At 44.5% G+C, this 18,555-nt stretch overlaps 1 protein-coding gene across 1 annotated transcript in view; it reads right to left on the bottom strand.

Moving 5' to 3' along the window:
* Positions 1 to 15,351, bottom strand: part of fnbp1a (formin binding protein 1a) — a 40,306-nt gene extending 24,955 nt beyond the window's left edge. Inside the window, exons 1-11 of the mRNA XM_006809358.3 lie at positions 15,095 to 15,351; positions 12,735 to 12,850; positions 12,352 to 12,402; positions 11,576 to 11,723; positions 5,644 to 5,706; positions 5,428 to 5,523; positions 5,218 to 5,232; positions 5,006 to 5,134; positions 4,782 to 4,928; positions 182 to 358; positions 1 to 98 (exon numbers count right to left, since the gene is read on the bottom strand). The exon at positions 1 to 98 is cut by the window's left edge and continues 94 nt beyond it. Coding sequence (XP_006809421.1) covers positions 1 to 98; positions 182 to 358; positions 4,782 to 4,928; positions 5,006 to 5,134; positions 5,218 to 5,232; positions 5,428 to 5,523; positions 5,644 to 5,706; positions 11,576 to 11,723; positions 12,352 to 12,402; positions 12,735 to 12,850; positions 15,095 to 15,124 — 1,070 coding nt within the window. The 5' untranslated portion in view covers positions 15,125 to 15,351. The remainder of the gene's footprint in view (positions 99 to 181; positions 359 to 4,781; positions 4,929 to 5,005; positions 5,135 to 5,217; positions 5,233 to 5,427; positions 5,524 to 5,643; positions 5,707 to 11,575; positions 11,724 to 12,351; positions 12,403 to 12,734; positions 12,851 to 15,094) is intronic.
* Between the last annotated feature and the right edge of the window lie 3,204 nt (positions 15,352 to 18,555).

Genomic DNA, 18,555 nt, shown 5'->3' with positions numbered 1-18,555 from the left:
GTGGGTGGGGACTGGGGACTGTTGGCCATGCCCCCGGGTGAAGGAGAGGTTGGGGGTGGGGGTGGAGGCTGGCGGGGGGAGGACAGGAGGGTCAGCAACTGAAAGGAGAGAAAAGGACCTGAGTACAGCCAGGTGATTCCTCCAGGTGTGTCTCATCTGCACCGTGTGTGTGCGCGTATACCTTGGTTTTTCGGATGAAGGGCCACAGCTTTCTGCTTTGTCTCCGCTCCTCTGTCCGGTTGTCGAGGTAACTGGATTCAGAGATGCTCCGCCTCATGGTGGCGCTGTAGTCTTCAAATTCGACATCACCCGGGGGGTCGAACCCTGATTTATACACCTCCACCACCTGACGGGTGTCCTGAAAGGACATTCACCACATAACATCAGCTAACCTTTGACCTTTACATCCCATATTGACGCGTTTATGAAGGCACATTTTGGAGCTTCTTCATTAGAAACATATCTGCAGATGCACACCCTCCCGCACCTCAGTTAGAAGGTTAAAGGTCAAAGTTCATGACAGCACAGTAAGAAAGCTGGACTTTTGTCAAAGCCGGGAAGGCTCCTAAAGAAAGCTCCAGCCGATCCAGAAGAGAAGGACAACCGCTGCCTAAGCAAAAACCTGTAGTGATCCCGTACGTGTCGGGAGTATCTGAGCAGCTTAGACACACTTTTTCTAAACACGACGTCTCTGTGATTTCAACACCCAAAACACACTGCGCCAAAAACTGGTCGACCCCAAGGATCATGATGTACGCTGTTAAGTGCAGGAGGATTGGCAGGATTGATACATCGGGGAAACCAAACAACCTCTGGCTACAACACAGCAGAGCCACCTCGTCAGGCCAGGACTCTGCAGTCTGTTCACACCTACAGGCCAGTGGACACTCTTTCAAGGATGAGGATGTAACATCCTGGACAGGGAGGAACGCTGGTTTGAGGGCGGAGTCAAGGAGGCCATTTACATGAAAAGGGAAAGACCAGGGCGCATGCGCACGCAGCAACCGGCAGTGAGTGAGAGCTTGGCATCCTAAGTTTTTACATTTTTAAGTTCTTATCGTTTCTTTTTGTTTCTATCGCTGGCATGTGTTTTGGTTGAAGGACAGTTTTCTTACAAAGTGACGCTCCACAACAGTGAGAACGTCATGGATTCTTTTTTCTTCATTGTGGTTGGATTTCTACTGTGCTGGCTTGTTTCCGATGATGTGGGCGAGGCCGTGAGTCAGCTGAGGATTGTTTACTCCCGCAACAAACTGTTACAACTTAACTTACCGTACGATGGTAAGGACCTCACCTCATGTATACCGGATTTTATACATAAAGACTCTAACAGAACGAGTGAGAAGAGGAAGAGGAAAACAGGGAGACGTGGAGGTGTTAAATTGTGTCTGAGGAGACAACAGGTCAGTCGGTTTCCCCTGCCCTCTGTTATCCTTGGAAATGTTCAGTCTCTTAGGAACAAGCTGGATGAACTCCAGGGAAACGTCAGGTTCCAGAAAGACTTCAGGGACAGCTGAGTAATGGCTTTTTCCGAGACATGGCTGACGGAGCTGGATCAGGATGCCGATTTTTCAATTGACGGTTTTGGAGTTCACTTTCGCCGGGATCGGGATGCACGGGTAACAGGGAAATCTCAAGGAGGGGGAGTATGCTTGTATGTGAACAAACGTTACTGTAGCGCTGTGACGGTTAGAGAGTGTATTTGTACACCAGATGTTGAACTTTTATCCGTGTCACTGCGTCCTTTTTATCTCCCTCGTGAGTTTCCACAACTTTTTATTACCGTAGTTTACATTCACCCGACGGCTCACCCCGCCTCCACCTGCAGCATCATCTCAGACATAGTGCAGAAGCTGCAGGTGCTCTCTCCTGACGCACCAAACTTTATAATGGGGGACTTTAACCATGTCTCTCTTAAATCAACTTTGGGCAATCTGTATCAATATGTATCCTGTCCTACCAGACGGGATAAAATGTTGGACCTTTGTTACGGATCGGTGAAGAATGCTTATAAATCCCTCACGCTTCCTCCTCTGGGATCTTCTGCCCATCTATAAAACTGTCTTAAAACGAGAGAAGACAAAGACTAAGGATGTTGACGTATGGTCAGAAGAATCTGTGCTTACCTTGCAGGAATGTTTTAAGTGTACAGATTGGGAAGTTTTTATTCAGTCTTGTGGAGATGATTTTGACACTTTGGTGGATGTTACTAGCTCTTATGCAGTATTTTGTAAAAACATGATTATACCCCGTAAGCGCGTTAAAGTCTACACTAACAATAAGCCATGGGTTGCTAAAAGCTTCAAGTCCTGTTTAAGACAAAAGAGACAGGCCTTTAAAGAGGGGGCTGTTACTGATTTTCAGACAGCCCCCAAGGAACTGAAAATCGAGATCTTTGCTGCAAAAGATTTTGGGTCTGCCTGGACTTGTATGAAAACCATAGCAGGGTTTCAAAATCCCCAGAGCAGCAGTCAGATCATTTTAGATGGTTTTAATTCAGACAGAGATTTTGCTTTAAATATGTTTTATGCTCGTTTCAGTTCTTCTGATTTTAGCGAGGATATTTTTAACTGAAACAGAAACTGAGACACTCAGCACCTTATCATTGAACTCAGCGATGTCCAAAAGGCCTTTCATACAGTCAATGTGAACAAGAGCCGGGGTCCTGATAATATTAGTGGCCGCCTAATTGAATGTTGTGCTGACGAACTCAGTCCTATATTTCAGGTTATTTTTAATAAATCCTTGCAAACACAACATGTGCCCTCTCTTTGGAAAGAAGCAGTCGTGGCTCCTGTCCCTAAATCTAGTCGTCCAACAACTCTAAACGACTTCAGGCCTGTTGCCCTCACTTCAGTTGTCATGAAAGTCTTTGAAAAAATCATCGGAAATGTGATTAAGACTGAACATCAGCTGGATCCAATGCAGTTTGCATACAGGCCCAACAGAGGAGTGGAGGACGCACTTTTGACTAAATCTGATTCTTAAACATGTAGAGAGTAAAAGGACTTTTGCAAGACTTCTTTTCATTGATTTTTCTTCGGCTTTTAATACAATACAGCCCCATATTTGAATTAAAAGACTTTTAGAACAGTTTGAAATCAGGAAAAACCTGCTGGGCTGGAGTTTAGATTTTTTAACTGACAGGTCACAAAGAGAGTAAACGGGGTTCTGTCTGACCCAGTGTTCTCCTCCACAGGTTCTCCTCCACAGGTTCTCGTCTTATCGCCCTTATTATTCATTCTCTATACAAACATGTGTCAGAGCAGACATGAAAACAGGGTATCATTAAATATGCAGATGACTCTGTTATTGTCAGCTTACTGAAAGAGGGTGAAACTAACCACGGTCCAGTCATTGAGGACTTTGCTCAGTGGTGTGAGGAGTCTTATCTCCAGCTGAACATCTAAAACAAAAGATATGGTGATTGATTTTAGGAAACAACAAAATGGGCACGCAGTCACTTTAATTAGAGGTCAGAAAATAGAGCAAGTACAATCATATAAATATCTTGGGATATCTTAGGAACGGTGTCACCAGCACCTTTATTGTCTTAGGAAACTTGCTCATTTCCACATTGACCATAACATTTTAACTTTGTTTTATCGTTCTTTTATTGAGTCTGTTTTATCCTTTTGTTTGGTGGCATGGTTCGGTCAGACCTCTGTCACAGAGAAAAACTCTCTAAATCAGATAGTGAGATGTTCCAGTCGTCTGATAAGTGAGCCACAGTCTTGTTTAGCCTCCCTGTACTCTAAGCAGGTACAGAGGATGGCTTTATCAATCCTTAAAAATAGTTCCCATCCTCTACGGGGTGAATTTCAGCTTCTTCCCTCAGGACAGAGGTTTCTATTTCCGAGATGCAGGACAAAGCGTTATAAAAACAGCTTTGTCCCCGTTGCTGTCACTGAATTAAATAAGAACTGTTTTTGATTCAAAATATTAAATTACTATATATGTGCCACAGTGAGGTTTATATCTTTACTAGGTATGTGTGTTTTTGAAGGGATGCCAAATGCTGTCATTTTTTCTGTAAAGCAAATTTACCTTGCCTATGGGTATAAATAAAGTTAGCTTGACCTTGATCTCTGAATGGAGGAGGGGGCCTAAGGGTACATCTGTCACCGTCTTACAATGCTGTGATTGCAGCCATTCCCCAACTCTCTGTGAATGGTACATGATCATAAACTGACCTCACAGCCCATCGTTCATTCAGTGCTGCTACTGTCAGTCATTGTGCAAATGTCCTGTTTATAAGGTTGAACCCTGCAGTCAGCTGAGACTGAAGAAGTCACCTGATGATGATGAAACGTTTCTCCCACCGAACAGAACCAGACGGACAGAATCAACCTTTTGAGATTGAACAAGTGTGGCTGTTTGGAAGGAGAAAGCCTCTCCTCTAAGAAGAGCGTGGCAGAATTGGGTGAGGATTGCAAAGCTGCATCAGAACAAAGCACAGGACTTCTGGTACAGACAAAACCAGAGTGGAAGTCGGAGAACCCAGAGACACATGTAAACTCAGCACACAACCTGGCCAGATGGTGGCGTTAGATATTCCCTTTCCACCCGCCATGCTCGCTGGCGTGTTTCCTGTGAGTTTACTCATCTAACCAAATTCAGTCTGAAGGGTCGATGGACTCAAGGACATCAACACGGTCACATCGGAACTTCTAGGGAGAAAACTAGATATCCAGATGTGCACATGGAAATAACCTTCAGGGCAAATTAGTCTAATCTAAATCAGGTGTTTGGTTCTGTGGGCGAAGTGCCGGGACTCTCACCTTTCTTGGCTGTATGCTTTCAGCAGCTTCCATCATGGCGTCCAGACAGCGGCTCACAACAGGAAGAACTTTTCTCTCAGCCTCGGCCAACGAACGCATCGCCTCCCCAATCCTCTCAATCCGCCGCTCCTCCATGTCCTGGATACGCTGCAGGGCAGAGGCACATGCCTGAGTACACATCGCCACACTCACTGATGACATCACTGCATAACAGGAAGTCCTACCTGGTAAATTACTGGTACCAGTGTGTGGTAGTGCTGGTGCTGATCCTGGTTAAACTGGTTTAAACTAGTCATGTAGTCTTTCCTGGACTCCTCAGCAGCTTGTTGTTTCTGCTGAGCCGTCTGACGAGCCTGAAAACAGAGAAAACTTTCACACCGACGATTGCCAACGGGAGACGACTCAAAATATGCTTATCAGTGAAGAAGAGACGCACCTTCAGCGAGCAGCGCTGTGATGGACGGACAGACAGAGAGAGACAGGCAGACAGACAGGACTAAGTATGATGTTAGGGATTAAAATGGACCACAATCAGCTGTTTTATTCAACCCCTGGGTCATAGTTGATAAATAACGTCCAATCATATCACTGCAGGGGTACTCAAGCTTCGCCCACACTCCCCCTGACAAGAGCTTAGTGTTCTGACCTTCTCTCCATCCGTTTTATTGTCCAGGTCGATTTTGTCGGAGACGTGCTGAGCTCGCTCCGCCTCCTTACAGTCACGTTCAAACCGCCGCTTACTCTGAAAAATAAGTAAAAAAAACAACAAACAAACAAAAATAAACAGTCCAAACAAGTTTCCACCTTTACAGAGTTTGGGGTGGGGACAGTGTGTTGGTGGGCAGGGGCAAAGGTCACTTACAGACTCCAGCTGTTTCCAGGAGCTCTCAATGTGCTGCTGTGCACGGCGGCCATCTTGGAAATGCTGCAACAATAAAACAGACTGGTCAGACTGGTAGAACCGGTTGAACTGGCGAAATCACACTGGGAATAACTGGGTCTGCACTACAAAGTGAATTCGGCTCCGAACCGGTTCTTCAGGTTGTTTTGTTGCTTTAATTAATTTATTATTAACAACAATATAAAATTATGCACAAAAGGAATTACTAATGTACAAAAAAAAAGGTTTTATTTATATATGTTTATATATAAATATATGCGGTGGCCCCTAGAGACAAAACACGTACAAACTCCAAAACACATTTCTAGCATGAACTGAACTTCCAAAACAGAGCTACCTAGATCACTTAAATTACACAATTGAAAGCATGTGTGTATTGTTTGTGTATTTATACACAGGCACTCATATATATTCAAATAATTAAAAAAAAAAAGTTCATTTACCTGTTACTACCACACACCAAATCCGGTCGTTGGTACTTGTTGGTACTTGCTGGCTACTAGGTAACAAAAGCTCAACACTGCCCCCTAGCATCCTGGAGCACTTCTGTTGTCTTTTGTACGTGTTTTGGAGTTTGTACGCGCTTCGGAGTTTGTACGTGTTTTTACGTGTTTTGGAGTTTGTACGTGTTTTGGAGTTTGTATGTGCTTTGTCTGTAGGGGCCACCGTAAATATACTTTTATTTATTCACTCCACATAAAATGTAATAAATAAATCATATAATACAAAAATCAACTAGTCACATTTCAACTTTTAACTATTTAAGTTTTCAGCTTTTTCCTTTTACAGATTTAAAGTGAAACAACACAAAACACTGCAAACCACAACACAATTAAATATAAATTAAAATATGAAAACAAAAAGAAGATGCATATTCTCTGTCATATGGGCCTGCATGAATAAACTTTCTGAATCCTTTATCATCTGCAACTGAAAATAGTTGTGGATGATTACTATACCTTTCTAATGTCAGGTTGTTGTCCCTGGCTCTCTTTCTCTCTCCCTCCCTCCCGCTCTGCTCCTGTGCTACTGAGTGTAACTACCGGCCCTCCCCCCTCTACCCAGCGTAAAGCACAAGGCTCGCGTGCGGAGTGAAGCGGGAAAAAAGTGCGAGAGAGAGAGAGAGGGTGAGAGAAAGAAAAAAAAACCCCACGGCTCGCGATAAGGAGCTGGCTCGCGTCGTTCACGTCAAAGATCCGGCTCTAATAGCCATTTCAATCGCGACCGACCCATCACTAGTGGCCTGGACTCAGGCTGGCAGTGGGATAAATGGACTGGTTCTTATATAGCGCTTGCCTACTCTGTCCGAGCACTCAAAGCACTTTATACAGCTAATTCATTCACCCAATCACACCCATTCACACAAGCACTTCTAAGTTTAAGTGCTAAGTATCTAACATTCATACACATTCACACTCCGATGGATGCATCGGAGAGCAACATGGGGTTAGTATCTTGCTCAAGGATATTTGGCATGCAGACTGGAGCAGCCTGGGTTAGTGGCTGATCCGCTCTGCCACCTGAGCTACAGCCACCCCGAAACAATGACACAAAGCGGTCTGCTGCTAAGTTAACCACGATTTGTTGATCTAGCTACTAGGGGTGCAACGATACTCATATCGATATTGAACCGTTCGATACAGTGCTTTCGGTTCGGTACGCATATGTATCGAACAATACAATTTTTAAAATTTATTTTATCAACTTTTCTTCTGACGATGTTGTCTGTGTTGAGCGCTCAGTGGATCTGCGTTCGACTACTACGCATAGGCTGCACTGTCGAGCGCGGATCCCCTGAGCACGGCGCAAGCTAGCAGACAGAAGCTAAGCTCCTTGCAACATGGCAAATTGAACCTCCCCCACCCTCATTCAGATCTGGCCTTTGGAACTATTTTGGTCTTCATGTGACGTATGACCCTGAAGGTAAGCACGTCATGGACTAAAGTAAAACAGTATGTTGGATGTGCCACGCAATGCTCAATTACATGGGCGGGATCTACTGCGTTAGCGCAGTTAGCTCGTTAACGTGTTGGCCGTCCAGCCCCACGCACGGGGCGATCCGCGGTAGCTCGTTAACGGAGATTTGCCGTGTTGTGGCGTTAACGTCATTTCAGATTAACGCTGACAGCACTAGTGGGAACACAATGAATATGACTGCACATTTACTCCGACATCATCCTCGTGCAAAGACAAGTGGAAGCAGACAAAAACAACAAGCACGCATACAAACTTTACCCGAGTCATTTAGACAGCCGTTAGCACATGATTCTCCTTATGGGGACCTGATATGTTTAATATGCTGCTGAGAATATAGCCCAGAAGAAGCGTATAGTATAGCTTTTATTTTGGAAAGAGACATTTCTCTGTAATAAACTCTCTTTTCCAAAGATGAGTGATTCCTCGATCAGATAGATTTATTATTTTATCCCTTTGTTGTTTCAGCAACATTAATTTTAAAAACTGCACGTTTGAGATAAAATATATATTTATAATTTTAATAAATGGCAAATTAAAAAAGCATGAACATTTTTTTGTATCGAAAAAATATTGAACCGTGACACCAAAGTATCGAACCAAACCGAACCAAACCGTGAATTTTGTGTACTGCTGCACCCCTACTAGCTACAGGAGTGTTCACTTGAAAGGGGCGGTGTTTGTAGCATCTGACCAATCACAAACATCGAACATGTTTACACAGCAGCGGATAAAACACAATGTAAACTGCAGTAAATCAGGTGTGTGTGTATCTGTGGAGGTACTGCCACTTGGCGTTGGCTCTCTCTGCTGTAGAGTCTCTGTTCCAACACACAGTGGTGTTTTTGTGTCACCAATTTAATTAAAAACTTATAGATAACTTCTTATTTCAGTGTAATCTTCATGTCCTTGATCTGAAGCACACTCTTTGTTGATTAACTCATTAAATGCATCCACAGCATTCCCACACTGTGTCTGCAGGGTTTCGCTAGCTTAGCTCAGTGGTTCCCAAACTTTTTTTGCTAGGCCTCCCTCCCTCAGGTGGAGTGAAAGTTTTGTTTCCTAGCATCCAAAACAGCAGCTGTTCCTGTAATCACCATTAAAACCTTTACTGGGAAAAAGCTGACAGAAGTCCTTCATCAGCACCTGATCAACAAACTTCAAACATGAAAAAGAAAAATCTCTGTAGCTGCTCCATCCACCACCATTTGCTTTGTTTAAATCGAATAGCACCAAATCACAACAGTTGTCTCAAGGTGCTTTATATTGTAAGGTAAAGCAGTCTTAGGATGGTCTATAAGACACATTGATGGTTTGGAGAAAGTACTGAAGTTAAATTGGAAAGATCAATTGGCAAAGAAGAGTCTAAATAAAAATGGAGAGTCCTCTTCACACACTGAGGTTAATTATGGAGTTCCACAGGGTTCAGTGCTAGGACCAATTCTGTTTACATTATACATGCTTCCCTTAGGCAGCATCATTAGAAGACATAGCATACATTTACACTGCTATGCTGATGACACCCAGCTCTATCTATCCATGGTGGGGCGATCGTGGCTCAAGAGTTGGGAGTTCGCCTTGTAATCGGAGGGTTGCCGGTTGGAGCCCCAGCTTGGACAGTCTCGGTCGTTGTGTCCTTGGGCAAGACACTTCTGCCTACTGGTGGTGGTCAGAGGGCCCGGTGGCGCCAGTGTCCGGCAGCCTCGCCTCTGTCAGAGCGCCCCAGGGTGGCTGTGGCTACACTGTAGCTGCCATCACCAGTGCGTAAATGTGTGGATGACTGGATGTGTAAAGCGCTTTACTAGTCCCTAAGGACCCCAAAGCGCTTTATACAAATACAGGCCATCAGATAACACACACCAATGAGTTAAACTGCAGGAATGTCTTAAAGACATAAAGACCTGGATGGCCGCTAACTTTCTGCTTCTTAATTCAGATCAAACTGAGGTTATTGTACTCGGCCCTGAAAATCTTAGAAATATGGTATCTAAGCAGATTCTTACTCTGGATGGCATTACCTTGGCCTCCAGTAACACTGTGAGGAACGCACATATTAAACAAATATGTAGGACTGTTTTCTTCCATTTGCAGTTAATCCAAAATGCTGCTGTGTGTTGTTTATTCGTGATCTCTGAATTTGCATATGCCAATTCACCTGTCCAGGGGCTCGGATGTGATTGGTGGACGGAAGGATCAGCCTGGTGTAACTGGCTCCTGCTGCAGACGTATCCAATAAAGGACAATGGGGTTGGGGGGTGGAAAGTGTTACGTGCACTTTCCCCAGGAAGAGGAAGTCCAGCTTATTAGTCTGTGCCTAATGTCTTTTATTTTAAAGAGAACTTCATAAATCAGCTATGTTAGTGTGACTAAGTTACCATGGTAACTTCATCTTTAATTTAGGGGTGGGAATTTAACGCGTTAATTGCGATTAATTAATTTGAAAAAAATAAGACATTTAATTGCTCTTTGCCTTCCAAGGGGAACTTTTGTCAATGCACGATTTGCTGGTATACCGATTACACTGATGCACACAGAAGAAGAAAGTGCGTTGCTAGGACTGACATGCAGTTTAAATGTTTTTTCCATGAATTAAAAGAGCTTGACTTTATAATATTCATGTCCATATCTATTAGTTCATTCTGTCGCCCACTAAAACCCTTTAAATAAAAAAAAAAAAACATTTGTGTTTTGGGTCAATTGTGTTCTTGTGCAATTAAATGTGATTAATCGAGATTAATTAATTACAAAGCCTCTAATTAATTAGATAATTTTTTTTAATCGAGTCCCACTCCTACATTAATTGTCTGTGTATTGGCATTGTCGCACATTTAAGTGCCATCAGGGTGAGAGAGGGTTAAGGATGAGTTTCTGACCAGGAAGTGACATAAGTTTGGCCCACATGTGGCACATCTGCAGCTCTCGGGATGACGGGACTATGTCAGAGCATGCCTCAGCCATGCTCGCCACACGTGGCCAAATGTGGGGTGATGTGTGGGCTCCATGTGGCAGAGCAGCTGGGAGCTGGGTAACTGAGCAGATGTGTCTGATGTTCAGCTTTGGGCAGCACGCTTCCTTCAAACCGCCACATTCTGCTGAGCAGCAGAGAGGGCGGGCTTATGACACGGTACCTGGAACTTGGATGTCAGAACTCACAAGTTAGCATGTCTCGAAAAAACCAAGAAAAAAAGGTTTGCTTTGGTTCTTAGCGAGCTGCAGCATTCAGGTGTCACTAGCAATGCATCGCAATAACTTTGGTGCATAAAAACACGGTCGGGCACGTTCACGGACAGAGCATCATCACTGCTCTGTGTACGGCTTTTGTTTTTTTAAATTTCAAATAAACAGCAGTGGCGTCACAGATTCAAAGTTCACAGTTTTACTACTGTTCACGTCCACTGTCGCTATCTCCAGGTGCTAACACAGCATATGTTGATCTGCTCTAACTTCCTGACTGGGAAATTTCTGACTTCCAGCTTCTTCAGGAGGCAACATACATCCTGCAGAGCCACAGTGTGGGCGTGGCCAGCCCTGGTGACCATGGGCCTGATTCCAGTCCAGACTGCAATAATCAAACAGTAAATCAGTCACTGAATACCAGTGTCAATATTTCCCTCAGACACATTGTTGGTTTGAAGAAATCATCATCATCATCATCAGCTCTCACTTTGAGTTAAAGTAAATCAAAGTGATTCAAATTTCACTTCCTAGAGTTTATTTCTATTTTAGTTTGTTTGAAGCTTCTGATGAAGATCACAGACACAGGTCACATGATCATCAACATGTAGACACACGCTGCAGTGGGTAGAGTGATGTGGAAGCTGCTTCACTGTGTACTGTACCACTGTGACAATAAACCCACTGGACTTGACGAGTGTGTGTGTGTGTGTGTGTGTGTGTGTGTGTGTGCGTGCGCACTCACAGACTTCCTCTCAGTCTTCAGCTCCTGAGTGTATCGTGTCAGCTCGCAGACGATTTGTGCATTCAGGTTTTCAGCAAGATCTTCTCTCTGGATGGCGAGTTCGTTCAGCTGCTGGAGAGTCGCCGCAAACGCCACAAACCAGGTGTACCTGAAACAACCAGTTGGCTGGCCAGCTCAGCTCACACACACTTCACAGGAAGCACATTTTCACCTCACGGTCAAAGCGCGCGGCCGTAGTTTGATGGTGCATACGCGTCACTCTCCACCGGAACTCATACCTGACCCAGACCGAGCACTGCACCCGTGTCCAGCTGACAACCATTTTCTCAGACTTGCAGGTGCCGACTTTAACCTCGAGTCTGTCAATGTGAGGTGGAGGTCGGTGCCTGATGATGCCAGCAGGACAAACAAGCAGAGATGCGGCGACCACAGAACCCTCAATCTATGGCTACCACCCTCCGCCGGCGCGACACCCCGCCCCTTGCCTGTGCCTACAAATTGTGTCCATAAGGTTCTGAAGAGACTCCGGGAGTGAGTCCATTCACTGTAGGCAGTATGGGCCGATCGACCACTCCTCAGGGAGCATGCTCAGCAAAGTGCGAGCGTTTTCATCGCGAGCAGAAACATCTGAACCAGCATTTTCTGATCAAAACTGCGATTTCACACAACGCGATCGTGTATTCGCCAAAGCTGCGGTTTTCTGCAGCGTTCCTGACTGACCCGTACTACGAAGTTTGACTCGTGGGTGAACTCGGTACAAACAGGTAAAGACTCACCTGCTCTCATCTTCTCTGTTCCTCTTGGGGTGGTACTTCTTCGACAAACTTCTGGAGACACACAGGTGACACACACAGGTGAGACACACAGGTGAGACACACAGGTAGTGCAGACTTTTGGGGTTTCGGGTTTTATTGAAATGAGACATTAAGGTAACACTCAGGTAATCACAGTTTTACACACACATCATCTGCACTGTGAGTAAATCCAGGTACTAATGATAAACTGACTGATCAGGTATTGTTATTTATTTGAAGGAGTTTAAAGGGTTGTCTCCAAACCTCCTCACAGTTTGACTTTAACAAATGTGACAAACTAAATTCAGGTTTTCCAGGAGTTTTACATGGTCGTGATGGTTCAGGTGTTGGGTTAAGGACTATACCTGATCTGTTTGGCGTAGCTCAGCTCAATGTCGGCGCGCTCTTTTACAAACTTAGTGTATCTCTCCAGGAAGTCGATCCCCCAGCTCGTGTGTTTCTCCAAGTTATCAAACTGATCCTGAAACAGCAGACTGATGTTAGTGTGACCTTTGACCTCTGACACTCACCTGAAGCACAGCATAAATAACAATTTACTCGCTGGACCCACGTCCTCATTTTATGTTTGACAGCGTTTTAGTAGGTAAAGGTGATGCTTGGACATGAGCTGAGCTGCGGTTTGGGGAAGGCTTTGAGGGGGCGACGGGCTGGCAGATCCCCACGTACTGAACAGAAGTGAAGAAGATACAGAATTGAAAAGGGGAGGAGCACGTAAACGAGAATGATAGCTTGCAGAACTGGGGGAACCGATATAGATGAGGACCGGAAGGAGCGTGGTTGGAGGCGTGGTCCCGCTCCTGAAATTTCGATACATAATCTCCAGCAAGTAGAGTGTTGTGAGTTTGGTCTCACAGGCCCTCAAAGAAACGGGAGAAACAAACGTGGACCATCAAATCTGAGCTTCCTGATCCTGTGAGCTCACACACAACGGTCGTGTCCAAATTCATGGGCTGCGTCCTCCTGAGGCCGCATTTGTAGACCAATTACGTCACAGCGACGCGACGAAGGCTGTCCAAATTCGTAGACTCCTCCGAATGCAGCCGACAAATGCGTCCTCCTTTTCCCCGAATTTGAAGGATGGGTCGGGTGTGTCCTTCGTGGCCTATCATATCCCAGAATTCATAGCGCGGCCCAGCCAAGCTCCAGTTTCCAACAATGGCGGCAGCTACTAAGTTTTAAAATTACTCTTATTAATCTTTCTGGGTCACAAAATAAACTTTTAACATATTTTCAGGCGAGAAAGTAGCTGTGTAAACATCAAATATCTGCTCGTTTATCAAGATATTGCATATTTGCAAAAGTGCTTCGACGTTTTCGGAGACGTCTGCTACCCACCAGCTCGATAGCTCGCTGGGAGCTCGAGGGTCACTGAAGCCGCCGAGAACGGCACAACTCCCGGCACATCATTTTCAGATCACCGCGGAGTTTCGCTACTCAGGTTTAACGTAATATATAAGTCACTTAGACAACCTAAAAATGTTATTGTTGGGCTTTTTTCAGTGTTTTCTTCTTTTGTGAGTAAATCGGTTTGGCTGAGATTAAAGTTATTAGATTAGATTAGATAAAATAAAACTTGATTAATCCCTCGGGTGGGTTCCTCCTTGGTTTTCACACAGCTGAATAAACGTCAAACAGAAAACTGATTAAACAGAAGTGTGAGACAGTCGAGAATTTCCTCCAGTGTCCTGTTATATTTTAGATAGCAAGGAGCAGACGGCCGAGTTTATTAAACTCCACTGAGACAGCGGTGACGCTAATCAGAAGGCTAGACCGTCCAATTTCACAACCGTTTACTTCCGGCCTACCCGACCTTCTGAGGACCCAGCCCACGTGAGGCCAGGTCCTCAGGAGGATGCAGCCCATGAATTTGGACACGACCAACGCCTTTATCCTGTCTTCCTTCTCTCACCCCAACCAATCACAGCAGATGGCCCCGCCCCTCCCTGAGCCTGGTTCTGTTGGAGGTTTCTTCCTGTTAAAAGGGAGTTTTTTCTTCCCACTGTCGCCAAAGTGCTTGCTCATAGGGAGTCACATGATTGTTGGGTTTTTCTCTGCATGTATTATTGTAGGGTCTACTGTACAATATAAAGCACCTTGAGGCGACTGTTGTTGTGATTTGGCGCTGTGTAAATAAAACTGAATTGAACTGAGGCCACTTTATAAAACAGAAGGTCAGTCGGCTGCTTCTGGTGCAGCAGGAGGGGAGGCAGAACACCTGTCAGCAGGTTAGGTTCACAGATGCTGTTACCATGGTAACTCACTAGCAGAATCTGCTCCGAGGATCAGGACCGGACCCTCTCTAGAGTCTAGACTGTGTGTGTGTGTGTACTATGTTTACATATCTTTGTGGGGACCAACAGTCACTTACGGGGACAAAGCAGCCGTCCCCACGAGTTTGAAGACATTTTTGAGACTGAAGATGTTTTAGCGTCAGAGTTATGTTTAGGGTGGGAAGCAGCTGGGAAAGCATTATGTCAATTAGATGTCCTCACTATGATATAAAAACGTGTGTGTAAGAGTCGCGCGCTGCACCATCATGGAGGTTGTAGCTCGCGCTTCTGTCGTCACTCATCGTGTTGCTATGGCAGAGCAGACAGAAGAACGAGGCTGCGCGCGCGCGCGCACACACACACACAGACACAGACACACGCACACGGTTACAGGTTACCGGTGCGCAGCTCTCAGGTGCGGCTCGTGCACATACCCACAGCTCGGTGCCCCAGTTGCAGCTCATGGTTCTTCCTCTGGTCCTTCCTCGCGCTCTTCGTCTCGGTACCGGTGATCAGCTGCTGCAGCCCACGGCACGCATCCTCCACCTCACCGACCTACACACACGGCGCTCCGTCAGTCTCACCTCCACCTGTATGTCTCTGCTGCAACTGAGCAAGCAAAGAACGCGGTCACGCGCAGCACGTCCCCGGAGCACCCTTTGTCATCAGTGAGGAGATGCTCAGATTGCGAGAGTTGTGCGCATGCGTAGTAGCAGGCCCACCCTGCCTCTGCACAAAGCAAAGCGTGACGAAATTACCTGCAGCTGACGTTACATGTTCATGGTGATATTTGATCAGCAGGGGCGCTCTTCTTACAATAACTAAACTACACTTCCTGTTTGATGACGTCATGTCTTCCTTTTAGAGAAGAGGTTATTTTTTGCAGCACATGATGAGGTCAGACTGCAGGATTTCCAAAATAAGTTTATAACTCTCAAAACCCAGTGGGAAAAAAAAATAACAACACACACACACACGATCAAATCACATGCTGGGTTTGCAGAATGAAGAATTATTTAATACAGTTTTATTTATATAGCGCCAAATCACAACAACAATCCCTCAAGGCACTTTATTTTGTAAGGTAGACCCTACAATAATACATACAGAGAAAAACCCAACAATCATATGAGCCCCTATGAGCAAGCACTTTGGCGACAGTGGGAAGGAAAAACTCCCTTTTAACAGGAAGAAACCTCCAGCAGAACCAGGCTCAGGGAGGGGCGGGGCCATCTGCTGTGATTGGTTGGGGTGAGAGAAGGAAGACAGGATAAAGACATGCTGTGGAAGAGAGACAGAGAGGTCTATTAACCAGTGTTGGGAAGGTTACTTTTAACATATACTCCACTATAAATTACAGATTACATGTCCCAAAATGTATTTTGTAACATATTCCATTACGTTACTCAATAAGAGTAATGTATTCTGAATACTTTGGATTACTTGATATATTATCATGCTTTTCACAACTACATGAATGTACTTTTGCTGTGTAATTTATTACTATTACTTAGAGTTGGATGTTGGAAGTTACAAGTATGAATTTTGACCCTATTTTTCTTCCTTTCATCTGATTGGTCAATGTCATGTCAATCACAAATGTAACAATCCAATCAGAGAACAGATGGGTTTGGCTGTCGGAGGGGCGCTTTCTTTTTTACCTGCAGGTCTTTGAAGGGAATAAATGCCCTTTTACATGCCAACCCAGCATTTTCCTTCATCACCACGAAGGAAAACAGTCTGTGGTCGTCCGAGTTTGGTGATTTTTGTGTCACAGGTCTACGTGTTTAATACAGGGACTTCCACAGCCTTTTCAACAGCGCTGCGTCCGATGTGAAAGGACCTTCATGCTGCGCACTGTGACTCACAGCAATGGTCCCGGGTCAGCCCTGACTTTGTGTTAAACTAATCCTAAAGTAATAATGTGTTTTCTAACCACTGATATAGCACAACTTTACCCTTTCAACAGCAACTGAAAGTTAGGGGACCTAGCTGCTATCGGATATTTATATAGAGATCCTCCAGCTTCAAACTGTATGACCCTTCAAGGACCTGCAGTTCAAAAAAAAGCGCCCCTCCGACAGCCAAACCCACCTGTTCTCTGATTGGACTGTTACATTTGTGATTGACATGACACTGACCAATCAGATGAAAGGAACAAAAATAGGGTCAAAATTCGTACTTGTAACTGACAGAGGTTTTTTTGGGGCTAAGTCCACACACAAATCTTTTTTACGCACACAAATTCTTTTTACACGTACAAAACTGATTTACAAGTACAAAATATATATGACCACATTTTGAGCCCATACGTTTCTTCTTCATAAACGTACTCAAGTAAAAGTAAAAAGTGTTGTGCAAAAAAGGTACTTTAAAAGTACATTTTTTCCAAAAACGTACTCAAGTAAATGTAACGGAGTAAATGTAACTCATTACTACCGACCTCTGCACTTCAGCAGACGTTTGTCACCAGAGCAAAATCACAAAGTGAAGCTGTTGTGAAAGCAAGTTTTATTGTAGCAGAGGAGCCAAATGAGCTGGTACCACTCTGAAGAGCTGCAGGATGAAGCTGTGCGACGTCGTGTGTCCAGACAAAACACAGAGTTTGGCAAATGTGAGCCTGATTTAAGAACACAGTTGTGTGAAAGAAGCAAAAACTTCATAGCACACTCTCTTGCTGTGGATGAAAGTACAGACATGATGGACATTGCACAGCCGACCATCTTCATCCGTGGAGAGTAAATATTGGAAATTAAATTGATGCACAACGACAGGAAAAGACATTTCTGAAAAGTATTTCAAAGTGTAACCGACATGAAACTGCCCTGGGACAACAGATGGAGCGCTGGTGTTGTGCAGGATGTAAGATCTAGTAAAGATGCAGGAGGAGAACTGTACCAGTGAGTTAACAGCATATCACTGCATCACACACCAGGAAAGGCTGTGTGGTAAAGTCCTAAAAATGGAGCATGTAATGATCACCGTAACGCAGACCGTAAATTTATCTGAGCTAAAAGTTTAAATCACCGTCAGTTTCAGTCTTTTATGTGGGAAATAGATTCAGTTTGCCGACATTCCTCATCACACAGAGGTCCGCTGGCTGAGTTGGGGAAAAGTTCTCAACAGAGTTTTTGAGCTCAGCAAGGAAACCTGTCAGTTCATGGACATGTATGATGCGGTGAAGGCGTTTCAAGTGAAGCTGTCACAAATGCACCAGTGCAGCCTGCCTCACTTTCCCTGTTGCAGTAATGTTGAACCAAGTCAGCGGACTTTGCTCCGCCTACATGCGGCTCCAACCTTGTGTTTGCTTTCATTTATTTTTTCTGGGGTTTTGGCAGCATGTTCATATTTCTAACTTGCATAATTGTGACAGGATATATTTTTATGGAGAGCAAAATATTTAAAGTTTATTTTTTGAAGTTATTTATTCTGGAATAATATTTCTGTCTGTTTTTATTCATATTTATGTTTAAAAAACATTGATTTAGTGTGTTTAAAAAACGTTTATCTTGTTTGGCCCACGACCTAAAGTGTGCCTTGAGTTTTGGCCCCCTATTGACTTTGACACCTCTGCTGTACACTATGCCGGGCACTTGGTTATGGCGCTCCATGTATGCCCTGCCTGCTAGCATCTTGCACCCTGCTGTTACGTGCTGGATTGTCTCATCTTTACACAGCCTGCACCTGGAGTCTTACTGGCAGTCAGGTTTCCCTGGGCAATATTATCAGAATTACCTTTATTTGGCCAAGTTTGCACAGAAATAAATTTGAGTCAACTTTGGGGGTTTTTGCATGCAGAAAGCAAACTTTGTAAAAATATATAAACAAATAAATTTAAGTCATGAACAGGCTCACGGCTCAGCAGACATCAATAACAGCTTCAATCACACATCTG

The sequence above is a fragment of the Neolamprologus brichardi genome, chromosome 12 (assembly GCF_056152115.1).
Source record: "Neolamprologus brichardi isolate AB-2024 chromosome 12, ASM5615211v1, whole genome shotgun sequence".
NCBI classification, from domain to species: domain Eukaryota; kingdom Metazoa; phylum Chordata; class Actinopteri; order Cichliformes; family Cichlidae; genus Neolamprologus; species Neolamprologus brichardi.
Note: the sequence above shows the minus strand (reverse complement) of the source record. Positions and strands in the feature narration are given on the sequence as shown.